Source organism: Malaya genurostris, chromosome 2 (assembly GCF_030247185.1).
Source record: "Malaya genurostris strain Urasoe2022 chromosome 2, Malgen_1.1, whole genome shotgun sequence".
Taxonomy (NCBI): Eukaryota; Metazoa; Arthropoda; class Insecta; order Diptera; family Culicidae; genus Malaya; species Malaya genurostris.
The window spans coordinates 284,407,305-284,435,079 of record NC_080571.1 but is presented as its reverse complement, the minus strand read 5'-3'; the positions used below and the strand labels follow the sequence as shown (position 1 = coordinate 284,435,079).

The window sequence follows — 27,775 nt, the reverse complement described above, 5'->3', positions numbered from 1 at the left end:
AGTATTGAAAATGCCGATAAATCGATTTTCACAGAAAAAAATCGGTAAAAAGGTAATGGTTTGGCAAGCAGTTTGTGGGTGTGGAATGCTTTCGAATCCATTTAACCAAAGTTGGTAACGTAATGAGCAACGTAAGGACAAAGGCCCTGTTCTTAGCGTCCAATCAAATGGATCTCGGAAATGCCACGTCGAACTGTAGTAGAGTATAATAGAAAACAGACCAATGAGATAAAAAGTCGATTTATTTTAAAACTAAGGGGAATTCGGATATGATTGGTTTTTGCAGACAAAACAACTTTTTTTTTTTAGTTCACGACAAAGACCAACTTTATATTACTCGGCAAACAATGCTCTAACATCATATGTTATTTTCATACCGACTTTAAAAAAACCTCAAATAAGTTAGGTCATCGGACTGTCTGGTTTTACACTAGTTGGTAATAATTTAAAAAAAATGGCTAATATTTTCAGTATCTTTTTTATTTTTTCGTGTCGCATCAAATGGTTCAAATGGCTCATTCGAGGAATCTTACCGATGAAAGAGAAATAAGTTAGTTTTTGAAGACGCACAATTCGTTAAATGAATTTTGTTCAATTGCACTGAAGTGAAACACCTACAAATAATCTGAACATTTTTGAATGAACTGTTGAAATATCAGACCAATAAGAGCATTAATGAATTCACTGGCTTCATCTTTTCTTTTATTTCCAAGAACAATAAAAAATAAAAATGGAAAACTAGTTTTTTTTTATAGTCGGCTATTGTTTTCAATGTTTTGTATATTTCTCTTGTGGTTTCGATCAATGGATTATGATTACCTGGCCTCTTTTCATGCGTTTGTTTTTACACACTAATTATATGCAGTTTTGTACGTGATGTTCGTAATGTTTAGTGCATTTACTGTAAAATATTTATGATGACAGACTGCACGTTTTGTGGCCACGGTTCCCAGCCCATGTTATGTAGCTCTACTCTAGTCTATACGGACGAAAGTTGCTTGGGAGAATTATTCGGTGTCAGTGTTCCATGGGATGACTACACTATGTTTAGCATCGTTCGCGTATTGGATAGTAGATTTTGCGGAAGTAATGAGCTAGATGATTTAACGGTAGATCTTTGTTACAAATAAGGCATGGTAACTATTTGAAATCGAGAAAAGATAGTCTCTGCAAACATTTTCTGTGGTCTGGAACAAGTATTGGGAAACCACTTACCGTCCCGTGAGATGTTTTATAACAGCATCGAATTGGGATCTTCCAAAAACTGGCGGAAGTATTGTAACCAACGGGCACCAACGGCACCATCTACCGTGCGGTGGTCACAGCTGAGCGTTACGGCTACGTAATCACTTTGCTTCCAGCTGTAATGGAAATCACACGTTAGGACGGTGTTCTGGAGATCTGGAAAGCGGAACATACCCTTGCTCTGAATCTTTATCAGGTACGATACGCTTCTGGGTACCACCGATGGCCAAAATACAGCTCTGTGGTGGATTGATAATGGCGCTGAAGTGCGTCACACCGAACATTCCAAGGTTCGAAACGCTAAAAGTGCCTCCTTGGAATTCCTGCGGTTGTAGTTTGCCCTCCCGGGCTTTGGCAGCCAGATTCTTAACGTCCTTCGAGATATCGGTCAGACCCTTCCGATCGGCACCGAACACGATCGGTGTGATAAGTCCACGATCGGTGGAGACGGCAACCGAAACGTCCACGGCATCGAATCTGCGGAGAAATTAACAAGAAAGTGTTGGTTGGTTGTTTACGAGGAAGAATTTTTTTATTTTTTTCTAGATCAATCTCAAAAACTTGTTACTTGCGTGTTACTTCTTATGCGCAATTCCAAAAATGTGTAACACGTCATTACATTTTTGTCGTGAATACGACTTACTTTACTATGGGGCGCCTTTTCAAAATATACCCTCTGAGAGAGTGATAAGTCTTTAATCGTGAATATCTATTGTCGTATCGAACGAATTAACATAATTTTTGCTACATGCTATCGGAAATATGATCACAATTTTATGATAAAATATTCAGTTATGTGACATAATCTCAAATAATTCAAAATTAAACTTTTCTGAAATGTTTGGTATAAACGAGTATCAGAGGATAATTCAAAAGGCGCGTTTGCCTTTCTCGTATTTTGAAAGCTCATAGCTCAGTGATCTGTGAAAGGATTTATATAATCTAACTACCAATAGAATCGAAATTTTTCAACCTAAACGTGTATAGCAACAGCATTGAAGTATTTCAATAGTACACACAGTTTGGATTCCATCGCCACTGCTAGCAGATGTATTGTGTGTCGTTTGCAAAGCTAGTTTCGCTTCCGATAACTCTTTTACGTCACAGCTGCCAGTTGTTTGCATTGGTGAAAAAAAAACGAAAAGAGGGCAACGGTGGAGAGCATCAAACAAAATCAGCCGTTCTAATGTTTCCTTATTCCTTATATTACATTTTGGTGGGGAAAGGGTTCCAATCAGCTTTTTACAGCTCTGTCCAAAATGTATTGCCCTCCCCGTTAATTTGTATCAGGCCGAATTAGCGCATGCGCGCCATATAAACGCCTCTTTCAATATGAGGAAATTACATTGTTACCCAGCAGTTTCTATTATTTCTTCATGTTGGTTTTCTTACCTTTGTTCATAGCTTGTATTCTGTTTTACCTTAATTCCAGTGTTCTATTCAGCTCTGATTCGTGTCTTTTGTTGTCATTTTTCACTCCGTACTTTAGCTGGCATGTTATGTTGCTTCCAATATTCCTTTCTAATTCTTTCAGCATTTTCGTATTTCTTGTTCCTCATCCAGTCATCAGTTTCCAAAAAAAAAAAAAAAAAAAAAAAAAAAAATTAGTGTTTCATTGATCTTTGTAGGGCAGCTCATCATGGTTTGACGGATAAGAACTGAGGACATGCGTTTTTATTTAAATGATAATAACACTTGGGTTTAATAGTATTGCTACAGCATGTTCACATTTCGTTATCTTCGGTTGATTCTTGACAGTATATTACCATCCGCTCAGGCACTTTTGAACATCTGGTACACTGACTCGCAATCGAAATGTGTCACAACCAATTTGATACAACACACCCGAGGGAACGGTATAATGTATGTTGTACACACAAAAACACATACATACACACAGGCACATGTATTCCACAAGCAAGCATCACAACATTGAGTTACTATTTCTATTCTAATAGATTCTAACTAAAATTTGTGTGCCAATAGTCATCTCATTAGTAGAGTCACCATGTTATTTTACCGATTACTCGACTTTCAATAAATTTATTGAGATAAAATCGAATACAAAATCTTTGCCTCGTCTGTAAGAAGCAATGGAACATAAAAGTAGTTCAGAAATGATTCAATACTGCTGTTTTAACGAACAAAAAAAAAAAAAAAAAAAAAAAAAAAAAAAAAAACGCTCCAGATTTCATGTTATTCTTGAAATTAATCTATCAAACAGAGATAACAGATCTCACTCTAACTAATGGTTTTCGTACATGAAATGACTAATGGATTTGAGATGAATGGGGGTACCGTTACCCAATTTCTATCTCTTCTATTGGTCGATCGTTAGTCCTGAGCTGAAACGGTGGCCTTTATTACCGTTCTTGCATGCACTCACTCTTACATTTCATTCACACATCATCTCACCCATCAGGTCCCAAACGATACATCCTCACAATATAAACTGGATGAACATCGTTTGACAGCTATCAGTGGTTTGCTCATTGGTTCGGTCATTATTATTTTATTATATTCTACAATATTCTATTTCATTCCACAGTATTCCATGGTACACAAACCACCTATAAACGTCAAAGATGGATTCGATTTACCGTTCATTTATTGTCATCGTGTGAAACCCAATTGGGATACGTTTACTCTACTTAATTTTCACTTCACACTGGTAATAAGGGCCGGTAGTATGAAAATAAAACATAAAAAAGAGCTCAGTTAAGCCCTACCGGCCTCTCCAACCCCGGATGTTGGAGCGTAATGCAATCAACATCTTATTCAAGTCGTTCCATATATTATTCATTTAATTCAATTATGAAACTAAAAACTGTAACGCATATCTTTATCAAATTGTAACGCTAATTGATTGTATGTGATGATGTTTGCAGTACCGTCAAGCCCACCAACCAAAGGGAGGGACAAAATCAGCCGTTCTAATGGCTCTAAAAGTTTTCTAAAGAGCTATTAGGATTTCTTACTCGCAAATCGAAGGTAAATATCCTCAGTTTAGTGCAAATCTAGAACGGTTTGATTAGATTTGTGCACTTTTCGCTATGTGAAACCCACAGTAATCGAGATCAAGTGAAGTCTTCTTTGTTTTTGCGAAAATTGTAAAAAAGGGGAATGCTTGCATAATTCATACAATTGGTCAACGAATTGATATTCGGTAGTGTTAAGGAACATGTCAGTTGTTTTCGTATTCACGACATCCAGTTATGTCTCTGACATTACCCACCCGCCTTTTATACTCTGTGCAAAGTTTCATCAAATTGGAACAATTCGATTCTGATTTTGCTACCATTTCTGCGGTTAATTGTTCTTAAAGAACTAGCACACAAATCCAGGGTACTTCGACGTAGAAACTTCTGTTTCAAACTCTTCATACCTCAATTTGCAAATTCCGATCGCCATGTTTTGGGCGTTAAATTGATTTTTTTTCAGATACTTACTGCCTGATGACGGAGTCCATCCACGCGGAGTTTGCTTCTGGGACCTTCTTGCAGGCCATGGCAGCGGCCTTGATGATGAAATCGTTGATCGATAGCTTGACACCTTCCTTCTCCAGCTGTTTGTTGAACTTTGCGCGCACCTTATTGATCTGGTCCATGTTGACATCCACCGTGAGATAGTAATGTGGGATGGTCGTTTTCGACTCGAGTAGCCGTTTGGCAATAACTCCTCGAATATTGGACACCGGAATATCTACGAAGGCTGCACCGGCTGGAATGCTATGTGCCACCGCTGGAGCATGCGCTTCCGGAGCTCCGCCTGGCTGCATACCTGCAAGATCCTTAGATGTTAATGATCCAAACAAACCGGATCCTCGTCCTGAAGAAAAATCCGAACAGAGCATGCCAATAAGCAGAATTAGTGACGAGCTTAGCGTGTAAATGTGATAATATTAGTTGTTTAATAATGTTTCGATCATACCTTCTAGGCGTAACTTCTGTTGTTCGGCAAGTTTTTTCGCCATTGGACTAGCATAAACTCGAGGTCCCCGTTGGTCTACTGCTGTCATCGGTCCACTAGCTGCTGGAGGTGGAGGTGGTGGATGTACCACGGCAACTGGTGGTGGTGTTGCTACTGGTGGAGCAGCTGCAGCTGGTGGCGGTGGGGGAGGTGCAGCAGCCGCCGGGGCTGCAGCCGGTGCTCCGGTGTCCTTGAAATCTTTAAACGCAGCCACGTCAGCTTCGTTCTCAACGATGATACACACCAACTTTCCGATGGGTACGTCTTTTTGTCCAGCGGGAACTATGATCTTGGCCAAGTAACCCTCTTCGGGAGTTTCAAATCCCATGGTAGCTTTGTCGGTTTCAATTTCAGCCAGCAGGTCACCTACAAAGGGAAAAATTCCGTATCAAATTCTCCGAGCTAGACAAGGAAATTTGTCGTCAGCAGCGCACATGTTTTTCTTATCAATTACATGATCCATACCGTAAGCCCCATCGCGAGTATGCGATAAGACCAGCAGTTGGATTACAATCAATTATGAACTATTACGCGAGTTACATACAGACCTTCATTGAGCTTGTCGCCTTCCTTCTTTTCCCAGCTGACGATCGTACCCAGTTCCATAGTGGGAGACAGGGCTGGCAGTAAAACTTTCGAATGAGCTGGATAGTTACTGCAGTATCCTCGGACAAGGTTTATCTGGCATACGGAGACGATCCTTTGGCCCTTGGTCAAGCTCCATTGCTGAGAATTTCTGCGAAAGGACAGTCGGGGTTTGAGTAAACTTTTCAAAATGGAAATCGTAAAATCCCTCAAGAAAGTAATCTATACCATGCGTCTTTCGACGTGTTCAACTTAAATTCACCAACGTTGGGGTAGTTCAGAACATTTCGCTTTTGTTTACATGGCCCTTTGTGAAGTCAATTTCAAAACCAAAACGCGCGAAATCGAAAACTAAAACGCGCGAAATCCGCGCAAAGTGGAAGTCTAAAACGCGCGATATTCGTGCGAAGCATTACACTGCTATTTTTAATGCAGATGAGTCTTTCCGCAGAACTTTAAAATCCACTTACATATAATTTAAAAATCTGCATAAATTCCTCATATAAACACAATAAATAAATCCGCATACAACACATCACTTTGCGATGACTGTTCAGCTCAATGCGTTGAATATCCTTTTGGTAATAAGTGACCAGATAACAGCAGCATATTTAAGAGTTAAGCGAACTAAAGTGAACTACGGAGCTTTCAAGCATGTACAACAGAGCAGAGCTAATAAAAGTCATTTTCATTGACTGAAAAATAAACGAAAATGACAAGAAATTATTGTCACTCTCAGTTTCGCTTGCAAACTATGAGAACGAAATCCATGTCCAGTCAATGACATAAACGGGACAGTAGTTTCAAAATTGTGTTTTTTCTTTCATTTGCCCTTTCAGTCATTTGCAGTTTTCAGTGAAAATCCTATAGTATTCAGTGTCGATATTCAACCAAAGGTGTGAGAATTGAAAACGACAGAAAAAGGTTTCACAATAAGTTTTAACTGTCGGTGCTCGAATTTGTAGTAGTTTTGGTTTCCAAAGAAGTTCTGGGATGTAATTACTTCGATTTGCCATATTTTAGTCACTTTTTATAGCCAAGCGTTACATATTTTCAATACATCGATGCAAGAATGAAAATTTCAATTCTGCTATTGCTACCTGAAGACGTTAGTTTGGTTTCGTCTTGTCATAGAGGGAAGAGTGACGTTGGCAATTATGCACTCTCATTTTTTCGATGAGAAACTAAAATGCTTCGTCTCTCTTCGTTTGTTCTGGTGTCGGTCATTTGCAGAGATGTCTATCTCCTCTGTGTGACGAAGAGCAAGCAAAATTTCTCCCCTCGCACTGACAACTTCAACGAGAGCTCTTCTCTTTCACATTTATACACCACTGTTATGTAAGTGTGCACGCATCATGAGTGCGTTTGTTTATTTCCTTTTACCTCTTCCACTGAATCGCACCAAAGTGCTAGAGCATTAGCTAATAAATTCTCTGAGGTGGATGCAGATACTTTCACAGAGGTGTACACGCCGGTGAGCACTCTGCTGTATGGTTTTCGTAGATGAAGCGTGGACACGCAAAATCAGCAAAATAAAACAATTTATCGTAAAATTTTCGGTTTTCCTTGCAAATTTTTCATAGCAAGGCCAGATCTACTCTCTATTAATTGAAGTTCACAGAAGTGTTCGCTCACCATCACGCGCCAGTGGTCACTTGGGTGTATTTAGACGAGAGCGCGTGTGAGCGATTCATGCGAAGAGAATGTGTTTCACTCGCGCCAGCTGCTTTAACCACAAGCACACACTCAAATGCTGTCTATTCGACACTGAGAAGAAGTGCGCTTTCCTCTTTGTGCGGTGCTTCGTTTTTTTCATCCTCGGTGTGGCAGAAATCTGACTCTAGCGTTTATCACTCTGGTGAAATGCCATCTCTGGTCATTTGCGAATGAGACAGTAAAACATTGAAAATGAGACTGCTGAAATGGTTTCTTTCATTGAGAATGTGTGACAATTTTAAGCTCTGCAACAGAGAATATTTTAGTAACGCGGGAAATAAATCCGAATAGTTTAGAGGATTTGGTGACAGTAAGCTCTATGCGCTCCTTAAAATTTAATTTGGAATCCAGAAGAACACCCAGGTCCTTAACAGACGATGTTCGTTCGAGAACAGTTTGTGAAATATTATAGTCGAACTTGAATACAGACTTTTTGCGACAAAAAGAGATGACGGTTGAGTTTGATTCCATTTTGTTGATGTTACACCAATTAGTTAAACAGTTCTTGTAGAAACTCTGAGTCAGCTGGAGGAGAGTTGGCATCACGAGGAGTCCGATGTGGTGTAATGGTGCTGCTCTAAAAAAAGTATAAGTTCAATCAGTCACGTACCCAGAGGGGGGCCCGAGGGGCCCGGCCCCCCCCCCGAAATCAAAAACTGATATATAATTATTTAGAAGGTCTAAGACATGTGTTGCAGAAATAACAAGACAGTGAACGTAAAGAAATGTAACACAATAACAGTTTCAGTGGAAAAGTTCAAAGTGTCTGTTAAAAACCGACCGAGAATTAGGTACATAAGCAATCTTCAGTAACATTATTTTTTATCTTTGGGCCCCTCCCGAAACGAAATCCTGGGTACGGGCCTGAGTTCAATGTATCCCACATTATCAGATCCGAATGGATTCCGAATCAATTCCGAATCGGCGAGAAATCATGTGGAATTCCGAATCAATTCCAACTCCAGTGCAACAACCGATTCCGAATGAATTTCGCCTACCACCGGTTGATTCGGAAATCATTCGGAATTGAGTGAGAAGATGCGGACTCAAATGTCATTTCGTCTTCTTCTTCTTCTTCTTTCCCGATTTTGCACGTTTTCGTGCTAATTTTCAGTTTATTTTTAAACGAAAACATTATAGAACTGAATATAAAAATTTAAACCTTAATGTTTTTCGGATATACAGAACTAGTAAATAACCAGTTCTTCTTAGAATTCCAACATAAACTGTTGAAATACGCTGGAAATTAACAAAACGGCCTACCTCAGTCAGCATCATCCATTCCTCTAGCTGGAGTGTAGTGAAATGGCTTGAGTCGCCTAAATTTTACACTAACACATTCATAAAATGAGCGAATATTCAATGACATTTATAATGTCACTGTCATCAGGTTGATCGAGCAGCCAGCTCAGGCGAAAATTCTAGCACTGAACCGATCGAGCACTAAAAATCATGCAGTCGAGTAAGAATTCATTGCTCATTCCGTCATTTCGATAATGTGGGATTGTTTGATACATATAGTTAAAAATTTGGTTGAAATAGTTATTTTGAGTGACAGTGCAGGTGTGGCAAGTGTGTGTTTAGTAGTGAGAGCACAGACATGACAGTATGAGTAAATTCTTATAAAAATAATTTTTCGTGATGCACTAGTTCCACCTATATTGTACTGCGTGAACTATTTACTTTTTGTACACCCCTTGTGTTATGTAAAAGTTTTTTTACTAGTTGGTTTCCCCTCGTTTGTCAACACCGATCAGCTGCTTGCAGGGATGCCTGATTTCATCAAAATATTTGAAAATGAATCGTCACAATAAATTATTGTATTACGTTGATAATATATTTAACTTTTTCGCGATGTTGGAAAGTAACCATTCATTTGACTCAACGTTGTTCATCTAGACTATTTTTTATTGTTTCGGTAGTTTTCATCCGAAATTAAGTGGCGGCAGACCAGAAGCGAGTAAATATTGTAACAAAACGGGTTTGATTTTGTATTGCGTTGGAGGATGAGAAGTAGGCACAATTATGTATATAGTTTTGGAAATATTTTATACATCTATATCCTGCATGAAATTCGCATGGACGTATACAAATCAATACATTACAGGTAATACTGTATGAATGGCAACTCGGTTGGTAAATGAAAAAAATAAGCCTTTGGTCGTAGCCAGCGTCGTTATTGATCATTTAATAAAAAGTTAGGAATGAGTGGTTATGTACATTATGATCCATTAAATCCCAGTTAATTGGAGATCGTTATGTGATGAATGATTTTGTCGAACACAGCAGCGAAATCAGGGTATATAGAATCTACTTGTAGTCATACTTGTGAAGAAGTGTAGGTTACTTAATTTGTGGAAGTTGAACGATTTGGCTAGAATCCATGCTAACTCTCAGACATGTAGTCAGAGCAACTATGTGTTATAAAATTCAGAGCTATAATTTCAAAATTTTGTCCTATGAAGAAAACATTTTCTAGAACCGCCTTCTCGTAAATTTTGATTTTATCGATTCGGCCAGCTCGACCAATTGCTGAAACGTTCGCTCATCTTTAATTTTGTTGGGTTTCTTAAAACTCACAAGTTTCAAAAATTTATAAAGAACTTTTTTTTCTTCGAACAAATGATTCACAAATGTGAAATGTTGTTTCTTGAAATTCGCGCGAAATCCCCACCCCCCCCACACAGAGGGCACAAATGCCCCGCACTGAAAATATTAAGCTGCTCAACACACCTCCGAAAATTATATGTAGCGATAACCGAATTGTTTTTTACATCAGAAAGGATTTTTTAACTAGCGAGAGTACGTCTGAAAGCAGTCACGTACCCAGAGGGGGGGCCCGAGGGGCCCGGGCCCCTCCCGAAATCAAAAACAGATATATAATTATTTAGAAGGACTAAGGCATGGTTTGCAGAAATAACAAGACAGTAAATGTAAAGAAATGTATGCAATAACAGTTCCAGTGGTAAAGTTTAAAGTGTCTGTTAAAAACACCTGTAAAAGGCACACCGAGAATTAGATATATAAGCAATCTTCAGTAACATTATTTTTAATCTTTGGGCCCCTCCCGAAACGAAATCCTGCGTACGGGCCTGTCTGAAAGCAGTTCATAGATGTATCAATTCATAAAATCAAGCGTTCATTTATAGTACAAACACGAAAATTTTCAGTATGCCACACTTGCCCCACCATCCCCTACCAGTAGCGACACCTGCCAAAACGGAACCAAGAAAAGGTGGATTCTTCCGAAAAATTTCATGACGGTAGTTGCGATTTTCCACGATTTTGTCGTTTATTCAATAATATAAGTAGATATCAGCTATAATAAAAGTAAACTCGGAGGGGCAGAAAATCAAAAATCGTTAAAAACATGAACAAGGGGCTGGGGTCCACTAGGAGATTGATAATACCTATTAGCTCTCTCCGGACAGTACCAGCCTAGATGCCGTGTGGAATCCGGCGAAAAAAGATGAACCACTCACCTACTTGTATGCAAGGATGGCTTTTATCGTATCAAAGAACGCTCTCTAGCAACTCTTCACACGATTCAATCAGTGCCATCAAAGAGAGACGGATAGCAACAAAAAACCGGTATGGTTCATTCAGCATAGAATGGACACCAGTGCGAGAGAGAATCTCTCTCGACGACCCATCTGAGAATCACGGATTAGCACGCTGCTGTGGGGATCCTCTCTGAAGCAACAAACGGTTGCTCATTCTCGTTTTTCGATCCGATTCTATACGGGCTTAATTGCGATAGAATCATTTACTATTGGTGCTTATTCTACGTGCATATAACCTTTGAATAAGTTGTGTATATGAAAATGTATGTGAATTCTCCATACAAGGGTTTTGAAATATTGTAACCTAGTATGGGATTCATCGATTCGATTTTCTGCGATTATTGTCAACTTGCGATTCTCTCTTGGTAATTTCCACACAGCGCCGATCATTGCAAAACTGTATCTATTCTTGTAAGAGCCGTGAAATACTCAGAGTATGAAGTGGAGCGAAAAAATGTAGAAAAATTCTTTCACGGCTCATGCATTGAGAGGCAGCGAGTTCTTGTAGCATCTTCTAGCAGATTGACAATGTCGTATACAATGTAGCGAAATAACGAGCCGCTTTCTGCCAAATTATCGGCAATCACCAACACTGCTTGTACATATGTACGAGATTCGATGCGAACTCGCCTGAAAGCCATGCTCGCATAAAAGTATATCGCTTACGATTTGTTCGTGAAATGTGAGAGCTGATTATCTTGATAATATGATTTCTTCGGTGACATTGACATTCTTTTGACATTCGAACAGCCTTATTGAAACATATTTTTTATTAAGATACCTTGTCGTGAATACGACCTACTTTACTATGGGGCACCTTTTCAAAATTTACCCTGTACAAGAATGGGCAGAACTTTATCGCGAATATCTCTTGATGTACCTAACCCAACAACATAATTTTTTCTACAAGCTATCGAATATATGATCAGAAACTTGTGATTAAATTTTCAACAGTGTGAGATGACCATAAATAATTGAAAAATAACATTATCTAAAACTTTTGGAAATAATGAGGAAAATTCATCACGGTTGCTTGCCTTTTTCGCACCCGGACGACGGTTTTGAGATGGTCAAGCACATATCAGTTCCGATTATCTACTGGACGAGTATAGAAGGTGGCAGAGCCAGTTTTCCTCCAAAAAGATCGATTGCATCATCCTGCTGGTCGTTGGCATTGGAGCAAAATACAACGCAAAAAGGACAACAATGGGGGAACATTATGCAAAATCAGCCCTTCCGATAGCTCCAAATGTTATCTAAGGAACTATAGAGTTTGCTTCTTTGCAAATCGGAAATCAAAACCATTTTTGTAGTGCAAATTTAGAATGATTTTCGCAGTGCAAAATTCGCAACAGTGTTTAATATCGTTTATATCCAAACAGTGTTCAATAATTATAATAATAATGGTAATTAATTTAGTATTAGAGGATAACATAATTTGGCCCTTATGAATGCCAGAAAATAATTCCGCACTGCCTAGTTTCTTTCACTAAAAGATTCAAATCCAAAATGACATAATCGACATCAAAATTCTGCATATTGCTATTTAGAAATATAATTGTTTACCTTAAGAATTATGCGAAATTTTCTCCCACTATACTGTATACGGTTCATTTTTCAACCATTTATAGTTTGTAGTAGAACTTTCTGCTGTTTGCTATATAAAATGCATAGTACCAACTCAGAATAAATTCGAACTCAACTCGTCACTCTCCATCAAGAACGTCTTCATAAAAGGTTTTTTTTCAGAACCACTATTATTTTATAATTCAGAACTATACTGGTTATTTCGTAATATTTAACTGTATGTCAGAATGTTTAATGTAACTGATCTGTACTTTAGTTAAGGTGTATTGTTTCAAATTCTAGAAGTGAAAAATGGGAAAACTTGCATAATTCAAACAATCGATCCACTATTTTATATTCGAAAGTACAGGGTGATTTTTTAAGAGCTTGAGAACTTTTTTAAACAATAAAACGCATAAAATTTGCAAAATCTCATCGGTTCTTTATTTTAAACGTTAGATTGGTACATGACATTTACTTTTTGAAGATAATTTCATTTAAATGTTGACCGCGGCTGCGTCTTAGGTGGTCCATTCGGAAAATCCGCTTTTTTATCGACAAATTTTGTTCAGCGATGAGGCTCATTTCTGGTTGAATGGCTACGTAAATAAGCAAAATTGCCGCATTTGGAGTGAAGAGCAACCAGAAGCCGTTCAAGAACTGCCCATGCATCCCGAAAAATGCACTGTTTGGTGTGGTTTGTACGCTGGTGGAATCATTGGACCGTATTTTTTCAAAGATGCTGTTGGACGCAACGTTACAGTGAATGGCGATCGCTGTCGTTCGATGCTAACAAACTTTTTGTTGCCAAAAATGGAAGAACTGAACTTGGTTGACATGTGGTTTCAACAAGATGGCGCTACATGCCACACAGCTCGCGATTCTATGGCCATTTTGAGGGAAAACTTCGGAGAACAATTCATCTCAAGAAATGGACCGGTAAGTTGGCCACCAAGATCATGCGATTTGACGCCTTTAGACTATTTTTTGTGGGGCTACGTCAAGTCTAAAGTCTACAGAAATAAGCCAGTAACTATTCCAGCTTTGGAAGACAACATTTCCGAAGAAATTCGGGCTATTCCGGCCGAAATGCTCGAAAAAGTTGCCCAAAATTGGACTTTCCGAATGGACCACCTAAGACGCAGCCGCGGTCAACATTTAAATGAAATTATCTTCAAAAAGTAAATGTCATGTACCAATCTAACGTTTAAAATAAAGAACCGATAAGATTTTGCAAATTTTATGCGTTTTATTGTTTAAAAAAGTTCTCAAGCTCTTAAAAAATCACCCTATATAAAGAAAGAGTGTCAGTTTTATTCGTATTCACGACATCCAGTTATGTCTCTGACATTACACAACCGTACTTTTTGACACGATCTCGATCTGTGCCTGAGAAATATCCGGAATGTGATTATAAAACTAAAATCAACAGTCGAGTTTTCGAGCAATTCTATTACCTTTCTGTAGGGACTTTATGTTTTTATACCAATCTCATCCCCTCCCGGCAAAATGGACTTATGATCTTATCTCTTCAGAAATCACACGTAGCCAAATCAGGCGAATGTGGTGGTTGTTGAACGATATTTGTTGAATGTCGTTGTTGGCTCATAAATTTGGCCTCTTAAGGCGTATAGCTTCACGCAATTGACGCATTACGACTGGACAATGCGTAATATACATATTCTAAAGAGGTCCTTAGCCACTTGTCCAGTAATTCCTATGCCTACCTCCCTGCGGTGCGGGCTGGGGTACGACCAACCATAGGAAAGATCGAGTAACCTGGTGGGACCTTGGTCGTATGATGACAGGGAAGGGGGCTTGTGTTGTCTTCAGAGAGCGAGTCTATTCGAGTGTTTAAGTATTGTGTCAACGTGGGACTTCTAAAAAGAACCGATTTGTTAAATTTATCTTATGTTTACAACTCTTGAGATTTGATTACTATTTAATTTTTGTTCTTTCGCCTTTAAATTACCAATTCTTGAAAGCTTTTTGCTTTCATTGATTTATCTGAACCAGAACCTGAATTCTGAATAAACAGGATTACAGAATCAAGATTCCATGTCTGAATTCAGTTCCAAAATCTAGTTCCGAGTTCAATTACAACAGGCTGGTTCTGAATTAAATTCTGAAACTGAATTCAGAAATTAAATTCTGAAACGAGTTAATGGTAATCGTTAAATCTCCATACAAATTTGGAATGTCATTAACTAGTAATCATCAAAAATGACATTACTTTGTAAGAGCCCCTTGAGATTGAACCGCCAAAAAACTTGACTGCGGTACACACACATTTTAATTTCAAGTGCAAACATATCCATATGCGTTACAGAGACATGAAATTGATCAATACCACTGCTGTAGTAATTTTCAGTGTAGCACAGCACTGCGAAAAGGAATCGTTCATCGTAGTCAAGGGTTACTGATTATGTTTACGTCATTTTCGTTCGTTTATTCATGGCTTGGTGTAGCACTGCAAACGAAATTGAAAATAGTTCGTTATGAAGAAACTGCCTTGGATCAATTCCAGGTTTCTCAAGCGAAAACGATATTAGTATACAAACAGCAGCATCTGTAAATAGTGCTGCATTTTCAACAAATAATTCTAACAGTACAAGTTCTCCAATGGCAACAGTTATCGTTTCACTGGTATGAATACTGAAAGTTAGAGGGCGCATGGCAATCTGCATAACGCGATCGATACAGAAAAAGATGAAAGTTTCATGATTACGTCGGAATAACCGAAGGAAAAGTTAAGCAAGAAGAGCTTTCAATCTGCAGACAGAACCACTGGCAGTATTTGTCTTATATTAAATAGCAATAGATATAGATCACTTTAGTGTTCGTACAAAGAATTTTTATTCTGCGATCTGCGTAACGCCAGGAACACGTGCTAGCTTTCGTCATATCATTTGCTAGAATCAATGTTTGTTTATTTTTCTTGTATAACGTCATATCGCTCAACTGCAACGTTGATAACACGGATACTAAAACTCTTTCAATTCTATACTATTTTATAATTCGCTGGTCACTCAAGTTTAAATTTTGTCTTTCCTTCAATCGGTCGTATGCCTGTCTAGTCTTGTCAGTTTTAATGGAAATAAATACCAATAATAACAGAAAAATCCTTGTCAAATTGAATCATCATAAACTAGAAAAGGAAAGATCGGTGAATTTACTGTATGTCCGTAAAATTACGAGGCTGAGTTCACAAGTGCCGTAATTCGAATCGTTTCAGGTAGTTGACTGTGTATTTCTACGTCTCCGTGAAATTGTTCGAGGAAGCCAAATGGATAAACATAAATTCTGTATTTGAAAAAAAAAATACTGTTGAATCGGTCTTGCTTTATCTTATCCATACTGCAATTGGAAATAGAAGTATTAATTGATATTTATCATTTAGTAATTGTTGAAGCTAATTCAACCGTCAATTCATTCGCTGTACAGAAATTTCAATAAGAACCGTCGATTTATCATTACTGCTCGACACTGCGATATAATAAAACGAACATTGTTTCGTATTATAAAGCTAGTTTAGACTATTAGATTTTTCTATGACACAGTGCTTGCGAAATCAGTTCAGTGATCGGCAAGTTTTACTATAGATACAAATGAGTAAAATAACCCGGAGTATTTTCAATCGGCGAAAGCTAATTTTACTCACACTCCTCTCGGCTATGACGAAAACAAACTCATTCATAATTAGTCGGTTATCGTGACGTTTGGCAAATCAACACTTCTGTAGATGTTTTTTTTTTCATTCGTCAAAGACGATTACACAACTTCGATTCGAAAAAAAGTTGTTTCTTCTAGCTGGCCAGTAGGCATTGAAAATCTCAGTACATGGGAATTCCTTCCAGCATGAATCCCGTGTTATTACATAACTAGTAGAATATTATGCACATCAATGGAATGTAACTTACTTCAAAAGGTTGCTCTTACGGATCGATTCGCAGCTAAGTGCTCTGCAGGCAGTTCCACGGAAAACCTGCCGTGATCCCTGCAGTAGCAGCTTCTCATTCCGTACGGCGATGGTTCGCAACATATTAGCTCGTCTTTTTCACCCCTACTTGGACAACAGCGACCTTCAAATGGAGCTCTTTGCGCCGGTTGGTTTGCGATTTGATAAGACTTCTTTCGGTTCTATTGCAACCGGAGCAGCTGTTGACTTCCTTGTCCAGGCGCACAGCTGGGACTTCCTCTTCGTTTCCACCCCACCAACCGATTCGAACCGCACTAGTCCAGGGACGGGTACACAACAATCAATCCGTAACGACCAGCAACTACCGGACACGACCTTTCTGCGACGTTTGATAGGTCAATCTGAGAGGGATACTCGTAAAAAAATTGCACCGCAAACAGCGAAACGTCGAAGGGAAACTATCACTGTGTGAGTGTCTCGTTTTCAACTCGTGCGCGCAGCTGTCAATTGATTTGTGGATGATATTGCTGTCAAAATGTTTATTTTTGCACAAGCTTCTTTCGCTTCCAACTGCTTGAAAATTGTGACCGAACAATACTTTTCTTGAATTTGGAAAATCATAAGCCGTCCCGCTTGTAAAAAATTCTGGCAGCTGGCAGAAGCCACGTTACGTCTTGCAAGATCGCTCTTCCTTCTTTTTTTCTGTTCGATTTCATTTGATATTTGCCAACATTTTTTGAAGCGATTACGTTTTGATATTACCAGTTACTGAGGAGTAGATAAATTTGCGATTCAGTTTTGATAGACGAGTGGCAGGTCGTGTCATCGGTTTCACCTTTTTTCGATTTGTTTATTTCTCTACTCTCTGTGTGAATAACGAAGTTACGCCTACGCGCATTGGCTGGTTTCCGCGACTAAGACAAATTAACCGGTAATTTTATCAAATATAAACTCAAGATGGAATGGTCTATGATTTCTCGTGTAACATTCAAACAGGACCCCTCGATGATTTCGGTTCACCGTCAGTTGTAGTTTAATTATTATTTGAAAGAAAACAACACGTGTCGAATCGCTACATGCGTCGTAACTATGACAATGTTTGTTTATGTGGAATTAATCTTAAGTTGCAATATGATAGAAATCGCTATATTTTGCTGCATATTGAGTAGATTTTGAAACAGGAAAACAAAAATCAATCAGAATTATTGCTGTTCAATTTGCAAAATTCTTTTCTTACGAAGCATCAAAGTAAATGAATGTTACAACATATATTGTGCGGTATGTTCACATATGTTTACTTCCTTCAAACTTGTTGCATGGAATTTTACCATCATTTTCAAATGCTTATGTTCCAATTTTGGACCAGTTTCTGATTGGCTGATTTTGATGTTGCTACTTTTGCAGGGTACGCGAGCAATGATGCCAAGTATAGAGAAAATAAAAAAATAAGTTAATTTAATTTATAATTTTAACTCACCAAGAAAAATGAAAATTTTCAGAAAATGTTTCAACCTCATCTGTAATCAATATTTATAGAAACAGCACTGTGTAATTAAAAGCAGAATCAAACCATTTTTCTTTTAGTGAATCAAAGTGTTATCAAAGAAGATTTGTTAAATTAATGTTAATTCGAAAGTGTGTTCTTTATGAGGAGAATGAAGTGTTGTGTTGGACACTGTGGTCGCAATTAATTTTTTTTAATAAAGTGATTTGAAGCTTCGTTTAATGATAGGAGAGAATAGAAAACAACCCAAAAAAATCCAACTTATCTTAGACTCATCAGTGCGTAGCAGTTTATGTTGAACGGATTGTGGTAAGTTTAAGAGGTAAAGGGTTTTACTAGGTGCACATAACCAATTTCACTTGAATTTACATTTCGTCTTAGACTCATCAGTGCGTAGTGTTTTGCAAATAGCATTATCTTAACGTCTGCCTAGCGATTTATATTGAACCGTCAGGTCGGAGGTAGCAATTTAACATAAACTGTTACGCACTGATGAGTCTAAGACGAAACGTAAATTCAAGACGTTTTTATCATTTCATCAACCAACTGTTGAACAACATTTTTCATATTACTTTGCGATTCACGGATCCTATGACTTGGTATTATACGCTAAATTTCGCCTCAATCAGAATAAAATTGATTCTAGATGCATGAAGATTCTCTGAAAAATTCTCTGCAAAGTAAATTGTAAAAGTGAGTTTTAGGGCTGCAATATTAATATTTGGAAGCAAGGATGGCTTTTATCGTATCAAAGAACTCTCACTCTTCACACGATTGAATCAGTGTCATCAAAGAGAGACTAATATCATCGCAACAACAAACACCCGGCATGGCTCATTTAACATAGAATAGACACCAGTGCGAGAGCGAATTTCTCTCGATGACATTTCTGAGAATCAAAGGTTAGCACGCTGCTGTGGGGATCCTCTCTGAAGCAACAAACGGTCGCTTATTCTCGTTTCGCGATTCGATTCTGTATGGGCAGTGGATATATGCGATAGAATCATTTTACTATTGCCGCTTATTCTAACTATGTGCATATAACCTTTGTGTAAGTTGTGTCTATGAAAATGTCTGTGAATGCTCCACACAAGGGTTTTGAAATATTGCAACCTAGTATGAGAAACATCAAGTTGAACCATCGATTCGATTTTCTGCGATAATTGTCAACTTGCGATCCTCTCTTGGGAAATTCCACACAGCAACGATCATTATCAGACTTTATATTTTTTCATGGGCCGTGAAATACTCAGAGTATGAAGTGGAGCGAAGAAAATTCTCTCGCGGTTCATGCATTGAGAGACTCGAGTTCTTGTAGCATCTTCTACCGGATTGAAAATGTTGTATACAATATAGATAGCAATATAGCAGCTTCTGTCAAATTTTCGGCAATCACCAACACTGTTTGGAAGATTATTTTATTTATTAATTTTTACAATTTTCGGGTTTTCTCTTTCGTCTGGCGTTAAATTTAATACTCCATTTTTCATAGCTTGCCTGCAATTTCTTTTAAAAGTGTTGAAAGGTGGCTTATTGGCCGTTATAAAAAAACGCGTGAATTACACCATTCATATATAAAAAAATCCCTATATGAAAATTTCTGATTCCTAGGGGAACTAATTTCTACTTGAATTTCAAGTAAATGATAATTTTTTATCTTTTGAAATGGTTATTTTGATGATTTTTGATGCATTTGCTCTACGATTTTCACTACTCATTTTGCCTGAATGTAGAAGTTAATTTGAAAAAAAAATTAAGAAAATTGAAGGAATCTTTATTGGAATCAATAGAACGATCAATCTAATTTAATGTTTGAAGATGATTTCATGCAAATGTTGTTTGCGGCTCAGCTTTAGATAAACAATGCGCAAGGTTCAATTTTGGCACACTCTATCCAACATATCGGCTGTTATTTCACGAACAATGCCACTAGCCCATAATCCACACCAAACAGTGCTTTTCTTGGGATGCATTGGCTGGTCTTCTCTCCAGATGCGGCAATTTTGTTTGTTGACGTATCCATTCAACCAGAAAAGAGCTTCGTCGCTGAACACAATTATTCCATACAAAAGTGGATCTTACTCCAACTTTGCAAACGTCTATTCATGATTAAAATATAGACCAAGTTACGATTCATGAATGAATTATAGACCAAATTGAACAAGTTTGACACAAAAAGTGTTTACAAAAAAAAAATACAATCAAAAAATCACATTTTACTAATCTTATTACTTTGCGTTGCTTTTTCCTCAGTGTACCTGAAACAAATCCTTACAAGATTCCTGTCCGATGGTTTAAAACTGTTTCTGGCCGAGGCAGGCCATGTGATTTTACTGTAGAATTTTCCATTTCGTAGTCTTTTCTTCGGGCGAACAGCTGATTCCGGAAAAATGGTAGACCATTTTTTTTTCAAAAAGATTTAAATTTTACTTTTCGTGGGTTCCGTTACTTATTCACAGGTTCAATCTCGTAGTCGAAGTCGAACACCTCCCCGTAGCTATCGGAGAAGGCGAGATGAGTCTAGTCGACGACATGGTCGAAGCCACCATCGAGATTCTCGACATGGTCGTAACCGAAGTATCAGTTGCCGTAGCTCACCTAGTTCCGGTTGTTCGCCGTATCGTTATACGCCAGAACGCACCCGACCCGTAGATCCACCACCAAGCACTTGTCTTGGAGTGTTTGGATTGAGCATCTATACACGGGAATCGGATCTGAAAGCCATTTTCGATAAATTTGGTACCATAGAAAAGGTGCAGATAGTGTATGATGCCAAAACGAAAACATCCCGTGGATTCGGGTTCGTGTATTTTCGGGAGCTGCAGGAAGCTTCCGCTGCCAAGGTGCAGTGCAATGGGATGATCGTACACGAGAGAACCATTCGCGTAGATTATTCTGTGACCGAGAGGCCCCATACGCCGACACCTGGAATATACATGGGAGAACGGAACGCAGGAAGAAGACGGAATCGGAGTTCCTACAGTTCTCGAGGCAGGAGTTATGAGTGAGTAAAGAGTTTTTTTTTATAAATTAGGTACTGATTGCGCAAAAAAGTGCATGAAAGAAATCATGCGTCTCCATTAGAAGCCTAAAAGTATCGGTTATTTTTTAAACTTGCAAACACGTGAGGCAAGATGTTCTGATTATCTGGCCTTGATTTATAATTTGTGGAGCATCCAATCTTTACTGTGCTTGGTATGCGTTCCTGAAATTACGAATGATGTTTTATCGTGTACAGAAAGGCTCCCACCCGAAAGGCTGATCAATCACTTCAAAAAAGTCAATCTATATTTTTGATCAAAATCTAAATAAATAATCTTTTGAATCTTCTTTATTTCCAGTGACGATTATTATTATGGCCGTGAGACGCGCAAGGATTCGCGATCACGCGATCGCCGCCGATCTAAACATAAACACCATCGTCACATTCATGCGACCCGTTCCCGTAGTCGTTCTTGGTCTTATTCGTCGGTAGACTCTCGCCGTTCTCGGCGCAACTTTCGCTAATGAATGAGAAGCTAATGTAAGTTTTACGTTGAAGTTTACGGGAAGAATAGAGCATGAAAAAGCTAATCAAGATTTTTGAGATTATTCAACTATTTCAAGAAGTAAGAAGAAAGAAATATTTGAATCATTGACTGCAGAAGGGAAATAAGATCAGGTCACTTCCACTAGACAAAAGGTTCTAAATATGATTTTTTTTATTTTTTCAGATAAATGGATGATTTTGAAATGAGTGCAGAGCCGCACTCTGTAGACATCACTTGAATAGAAAAAAATAAACATTCGCGGAAATTGTTTTGTAAACCTCGAACAAAAATTACACACTCTCTCTATGACGTTAGATTTAACTTGTAAAAGAAATGAGAATTTCTATCTATTATAAGCGGCCCTTACACGAGACAATATTATTGTCAATACAAAGAGTATTGACAATACTTTTGATCGTGTAATGGAAACTTCATTGGATTGACAAACATATTGTCAAAAAATCAAAACTGCTCATCAATCCGACAATACTTTCTCTCCAGAGAAGAAACGGTCAAATATGTGCAATGAGCTCTTCTCTCAATGTTTCAATGTTCAGTTGCAATATTTGAAGCTTCAAACGCTTGATTTGCTCGAAAAATGCGGACTCAAGTTACCAAGTCAATTGGATTGACGGTATTGACAATACTTTGGATTGACAATAATATTGTCACGTGTAAGGGCCGCTATATGAAGATCAAGGAGACTCATGTGTTTATTTGTCCTTCCAGAATATTGCACATTTGCGTGAATCCATTCATTGGTTGCCTAATGTTTTCATGCTCCCCTTAAAGGTGGAGTCTCCTGTTTTCTGCTCCGCCCATAAACAAACGATAAAAGAACGACGACAAGGAAACAGAGACAAACTTGTCAACAGGTCGTTTTCAATGACGTGCCGTTTAGGTCAACTCCAAAATTACAGTTCTATGCAACAAAAGTGTCTGGATTCTTTTACAAATGTTTTAATGATTATTAGTCAATCACTACAGTCTAAACAAATTATTGTTTCGATGGTTTGCACCTCAGACTATTCTGTACCGTATGAAAATTATCAGAGTTAATTTCCCGAGTCTCTCCACTCTGTTTTACGCTCTCGGTAGCTCAGTGCTCTCTTGGAATTTTTGAGTCTCCACATGCCCCAATCTTCTTCCATTGTTATCCCATATATTTCAGGGTCTTATTCGAGGCTACTACTGTGCATTTCCCACGGTGCAGTGTGTGTTTTGTGTGGCTCTGCCACTGTGGAAGTGTGCGTCGGTATGATTTTCATTTCACGATTTTCTCTTCTCGTGGGTTTCGCCACTGACCACAGCACGGTGGCGGGTCTCTCGGATTGTCGCTTAGTTGCAAACTGCTCTACGTTTGGGAGGTCCGATGGTTTGACTGCGGCATGTTTTAAGACTGATAGCCCCAAACTTATCAATTTTCCAGCTATGGTGGAATGCGATCTTGTTTATTTGTTATTTAAAATAAACAGACACAGAGTGGTCATAATCGCCCTTATTCTGAATAACGTCGTATCGTTTTTTCCCTCGTATTTCATTTGTATTCCCCATAACGCTAGCAAAATCAAAGGTAACTATGATTCGATCGAACCACATTCGATCGAAAAATCAATACGTCGTTATTCAGTATAAGGGCGAATGATAGTTTCAAAAAATATTTATAATGAACTAAATTTCAGAATAGACGAAAACCCACATTTTGCAGACAAGTCGAAAAAATACAGTACATCGACTTAAAATAAAAAACTGCTTCAATCTACCTAGTGGTGTGATGATGCCTTTCTCAAGTTACCTATATTTTCATTAATATTACTAAGGATTCATTCTCGGTATTTTTTATTTGACAGATAATTTGTTTCACCGGGATTTTCGGTTTCGAGAAAACTATAAATTACCAAGATCTTCGTCACTTTTGGCAACAAATTATCGATTTATTAATTTTTAGTTTGACGTAAAGCCGCCATGACTATGTTCAGTTTTTGCAATGACTGAGCGGAAATATATATTGGAGAAGCCAAGTGAAAGAAAAACTAACAGAAAAGATGAATTTTTGGAAAAAGATACGCTCAGAGACAGGACTCGAACCTGCGTTCTTATGCATTCCGTGCATACGCGCTACCATTTCGCCACTCTGATCTTGTTTTAGCCACTGCAAAACTCGAAACAGACACAGTAGCAACGTACATCGAACATGGTCTACATCCTGGCCGTCTCACCCGACCGATATCTCACATCCAAACATCTTCTCTGTTCATCAAACACTAGTCCTCTCGCTTTATACCTATTTCTCCGATCAAGCATTGAGTAGGAGAGTGTATTTATAATCGCTTGCCACCTTCTTAATGGTGCCAGTCGCTGGCTGGACATCGTCAGCGACAGACCCCTATGAAGGTTGTATTGATTGTCTGCCCTTTCCTACCAGAAGCAGATTGTTACGGAAAATCAAACCGCAATTGTTTTTAACGATTTATTAATTTTTAGTTTGACGTAAAGCCGCCATGACTATGTTCAGTTTTTGCAATGACTGAGCGGAAATATATATTGGAGAAGCCAAGTGAAAGAAAAACTAACAGAAAAGATGAATTTTTGGAAAAAGATACGCTCAGAGACAGGACTCGAACCTGCGTTCTTATGCATTCCGTGCATACGCGCTACCATTTCGCCACTCTGATCTTGTTTTAGCCACTGCAAAACTCGAAACAGACACAGTAGCAACGTACATCGAACATGGTCTACATCCTGGCCGTCTCACCCGACCGATATCTCACATCCAAACATCTTCTCTGTTCATCAAACACTAGTCCTCTCGCTTTATACCTATTTCTCCGATCAAGCATTGAGTAGGAGAGTGTATTTATAATCGCTTGCCACCTTCTTAATGGTGCCAGTCGCTGGCTGGACATCGTCAGCGACAGACCCCTATGAAGGTTGTATTGATTGTCTGCCCTTTCCTACCAGAAGCAGATTGTTACGGAAAATCAAACCGCAATTGTTTTTAACGATTTATTAATTTTTAGTTTGACGTAAAGCCGCCATGACTATGTTCAGTTTTTGCAATGACTGAGCGGAAATATATATTGGAGAAGCCAAGTGAAAGAAAAACTAACAGAAAAGATGAATTTTTGGAAAAAGATACGCTCAGAGACAGGACTCGAACCTGCGTTCTTATGCATTCCGTGCATACGCGCTACCATTTCGCCACTCTGATCTTGTTTTAGCCACTGCAAAACTCGAAACAGACACAGTAGCAACGTACATCGAACATGGTCTACATCCTGGCCGTCTCACCCGACCGATATCTCACATCCAAACATCTTCTCTGTTCATCAAACACTAGTCCTCTCGCTTTATACCTATTTCTCCGATCAAGCATTGAGTAGGAGAGTGTATTTATAATCGCTTGCCACCTTCTTAATGGTGCCAGTCGCTGGCTGGACATCGTCAGCGACAGACCCCTATGAAGGTTGTATTGATTGTCTGCCCTTTCCTACCAGAAGCAGATTGTTACGGAAAATCAAACCGCAATTGTTTTTAACGATTTATTAATTTTTAGTTTGACGTAAAGCCGCCATGACTATGTTCAGTTTTTGCAATGACTGAGCGGAAATATATATTGGAGAAGCCAAGTGAAAGAAAAACTAACAGAAAAGATGAATTTAGCGCGTATGCACGGAATGCATAAGAACGCAGGTTCGAGTCCTGTCTCTGAGCGTATCTTTTTCCAAAAATTCATCTTTTCTGTTAGTTTTTCTTTCACTTGGCTTCTCCAATATATATTTCCGCTCAGTCATTGCAAAAACTGAACATAGTCATGGCGGCTTTACGTCAAACTAAAAATTAATAAATCGTTAAAAACAATTGCGGTTTGATTTTCCGTAACAATCTGCTTCTGGTAGGAAAGGGCAGACAATCAATACAACCTTCATAGGGGTCTGTCGCTGACGATGTCCAGCCAGCGACTGGCACCATTAAGAAGGTGGCAAGCGATTATAAATACACTCTCCTACTCAATGCTTGATCGGAGAAATAGGTATAAAGCGAGAGGACTAGTGTTTGATGAACAGAGAAGATGTTTGGATGTGAGATATCGGTCGGGTGAGACGGCCAGGATGTAGACCATGTTCGATGTACGTTGCTACTGTGTCTGTTTCGAGTTTTGCAGTGGCTAAAACAAGATCAGAGTGGCGAAATGGTAGCGCGTATGCACGGAATGCATAAGAACGCAGGTTCGAGTCCTGTCTCTGAGCGTATCTTTTTCCAAAAATTCATATTTTCTGTTAGTTTTTCTTTCACTTGGCTTCTCCAATATATATTTCCGCTCAGTCATTGCAAAAACTGAACATAGTCATGGCGGCTTTACGTCAAACTAAAAATTAATAAATCGTTAAAAACAATTGCGGTTTGATTTTCCGTAACAATCTGCTTCTGGTAGGAAAGGGCAGACAATCAATACAACCTTCATAGGGGTCTGTCGCTGACGATGTCCAGCCAGCGACTGGCACCATTAAGAAGGTGGCAAGCGATTATAAATACACTCTCCTACTCAATGCTTGATCGGAGAAATAGGTATAAAGCGAGAGGACTAGTGTTTGATGAACAGAGAAGATGTTTGGATGTGAGATATCGGTCGGGTGAGACGGCCAGGATGTAGACCATGTTCGATGTACGTTGCTACTGTGTCTGTTTCGAGTTTTGCAGTGGCTAAAACAAGATCAGAGTGGCGAAATGGTAGCGCGTATGCACGGAATGCATAAGAACGCAGGTTCGAGTCCTGTCTCTGAGCGTATCTTTTTCCAAAAATTCATCTTTTCTGTTAGTTTTTCTTTCACTTGGCTTCTCCAATATATATTTCCGCTCAGTCATTGCAAAAACTGAACATAGTCATGGCGGCTTTACGTCAAACTAAAAATTAATAAATCGTTAAAAACAATTGCGGTTTGATTTTCCGTAACAATCTGCTTCTGGTAGGAAAGGGCAGACAATCAATACAACCTTCATAGGGGTCTGTCGCTGACGATGTCCAGCCAGCGACTGGCACCATTAAGAAGGTGGCAAGCGATTATAAATACACTCTCCTACTCAATGCTTGATCGGAGAAATAGGTATAAAGCGAGAGGACTAGTGTTTGATGAACAGAGAAGATGTTTGGATGTGAGATATCGGTCGGGTGAGACGGCCAGGATGTAGACCATGTTCGATGTACGTTGCTACTGTGTCTGTTTCGAGTTTTGCAGTGGCTAAAACAAGATCAGAGTGGCGAAATGGTAGCGCGTATGCACGGAATGCATAAGAACGCAGGTTCGAGTCCTGTCTCTGAGCGTATCTTTTTCCAAAAATTCATCTTTTCTGTTAGTTTTTCTTTCACTTGGCTTCTCCAATATATATTTCCGCTCAGTCATTGCAAAAACTGAACAAATTATCGGTGTTCAAGCATGTGAGCTAATGTCGAGATCTCAAGCAATTAATTAAAATCAAATTTTAAACATAAAGTAAACATTCCAGTTTAAACTCGTTATCATTGATTTATTTATTTCAACATTATGTTGGCTGTTGAACTAATAGGTTAAAAAATGTAAAATAAGAAAAAATATGCCCCATGAAGAAAATACTGCCAAACATATACGCCGTAGAATGGATGCACTTCCATGTTATTTACAGTAGAGAACACAATTCAATTTTCCGCAGAAAATCAGATTCCAGCTACAACGAAAGTAAAGGCTCGAAAAAACATTGAATATTTAATGAAGTATTTTTTACCGGAGTCCGATCAATTTTATGCAGTAGATTAGTGTTGTGAGGATCCCGTAAGAATGCTCTTGGGGATATCTTGTCACGAATAATGGTCGAACATTGAACAAATTTGCTTTCTAGTATCACGAAACATATCGCTATATTCGGATTAAATTTTTATTCGCTACTAATTCCACATATGAACATATGCACTTGTTTACATCACTCAGTTTTGCACTGGAGAAAAATGGCTACTTTCATGAATCACTGAATTTCGGTTGTCTAAAAGTTGTTTACCGAGATTTCGGTAAGTTGATATTATCAATTTACTGATTTCGACAAAACGACCAATTGCTGTGGTAAACACGTTAATTTACAAAACCGAATATCAGTATAACATTTTGAATTGTCGAGATATCGAAAATAATAAACCGAGCATTTTGGA

At 38.5% G+C, this 27,775-nt stretch overlaps 2 protein-coding genes across 4 annotated transcripts; one reads left to right on the top strand and one right to left on the bottom strand.

The window, feature by feature from the left end:
* Positions 1–459: 459 nt before the first annotated feature.
* On the bottom strand, positions 460–17,003 carry LOC131430382 (dihydrolipoyllysine-residue acetyltransferase component of pyruvate dehydrogenase complex, mitochondrial). 3 transcript variants are annotated; one of them, XM_058595313.1, is made up of 7 exons: positions 16,565–17,001; positions 5,763–5,950; positions 5,176–5,580; positions 4,695–5,073; positions 1,420–1,722; positions 1,216–1,361; positions 460–1,094 (listed from the first exon to the last, which is right to left on the bottom strand). In XM_058595313.1, the coding sequence occupies exons 1-6, from the start codon at positions 16,684–16,686 to the stop codon at positions 1,232–1,234; spliced, it is 1,527 nt and encodes a 508-aa protein (XP_058451296.1). In that variant the 5' UTR covers positions 16,687–17,001; the 3' UTR covers positions 460–1,094; positions 1,216–1,231. The 3 variants fall into 3 exon arrangements, with proteins under 3 accessions (XP_058451296.1, XP_058451295.1, XP_058451297.1); XM_058595312.1 differs by having other exon boundaries at positions 460–1,140; positions 16,565–16,999; XM_058595314.1 differs by having other exon boundaries at positions 460–1,361; positions 4,695–5,025; positions 16,565–17,003.
* A 3,378-nt stretch (positions 17,004–20,381) lies between these two features.
* LOC131427113 (transformer-2 protein homolog beta-like) lies at positions 20,382–21,898 on the top strand. The gene is made up of 4 exons (XM_058590038.1): positions 20,382–20,460; positions 20,527–21,071; positions 21,409–21,590; positions 21,781–21,898. The coding sequence occupies exons 1-3, from the start codon at positions 20,458–20,460 to the stop codon at positions 21,572–21,574; spliced, it is 714 nt and encodes a 237-aa protein (XP_058446021.1). The 5' UTR covers positions 20,382–20,457; the 3' UTR covers positions 21,575–21,590; positions 21,781–21,898.
* The last annotated feature ends 5,877 nt before the right edge of the window (positions 21,899–27,775 follow it).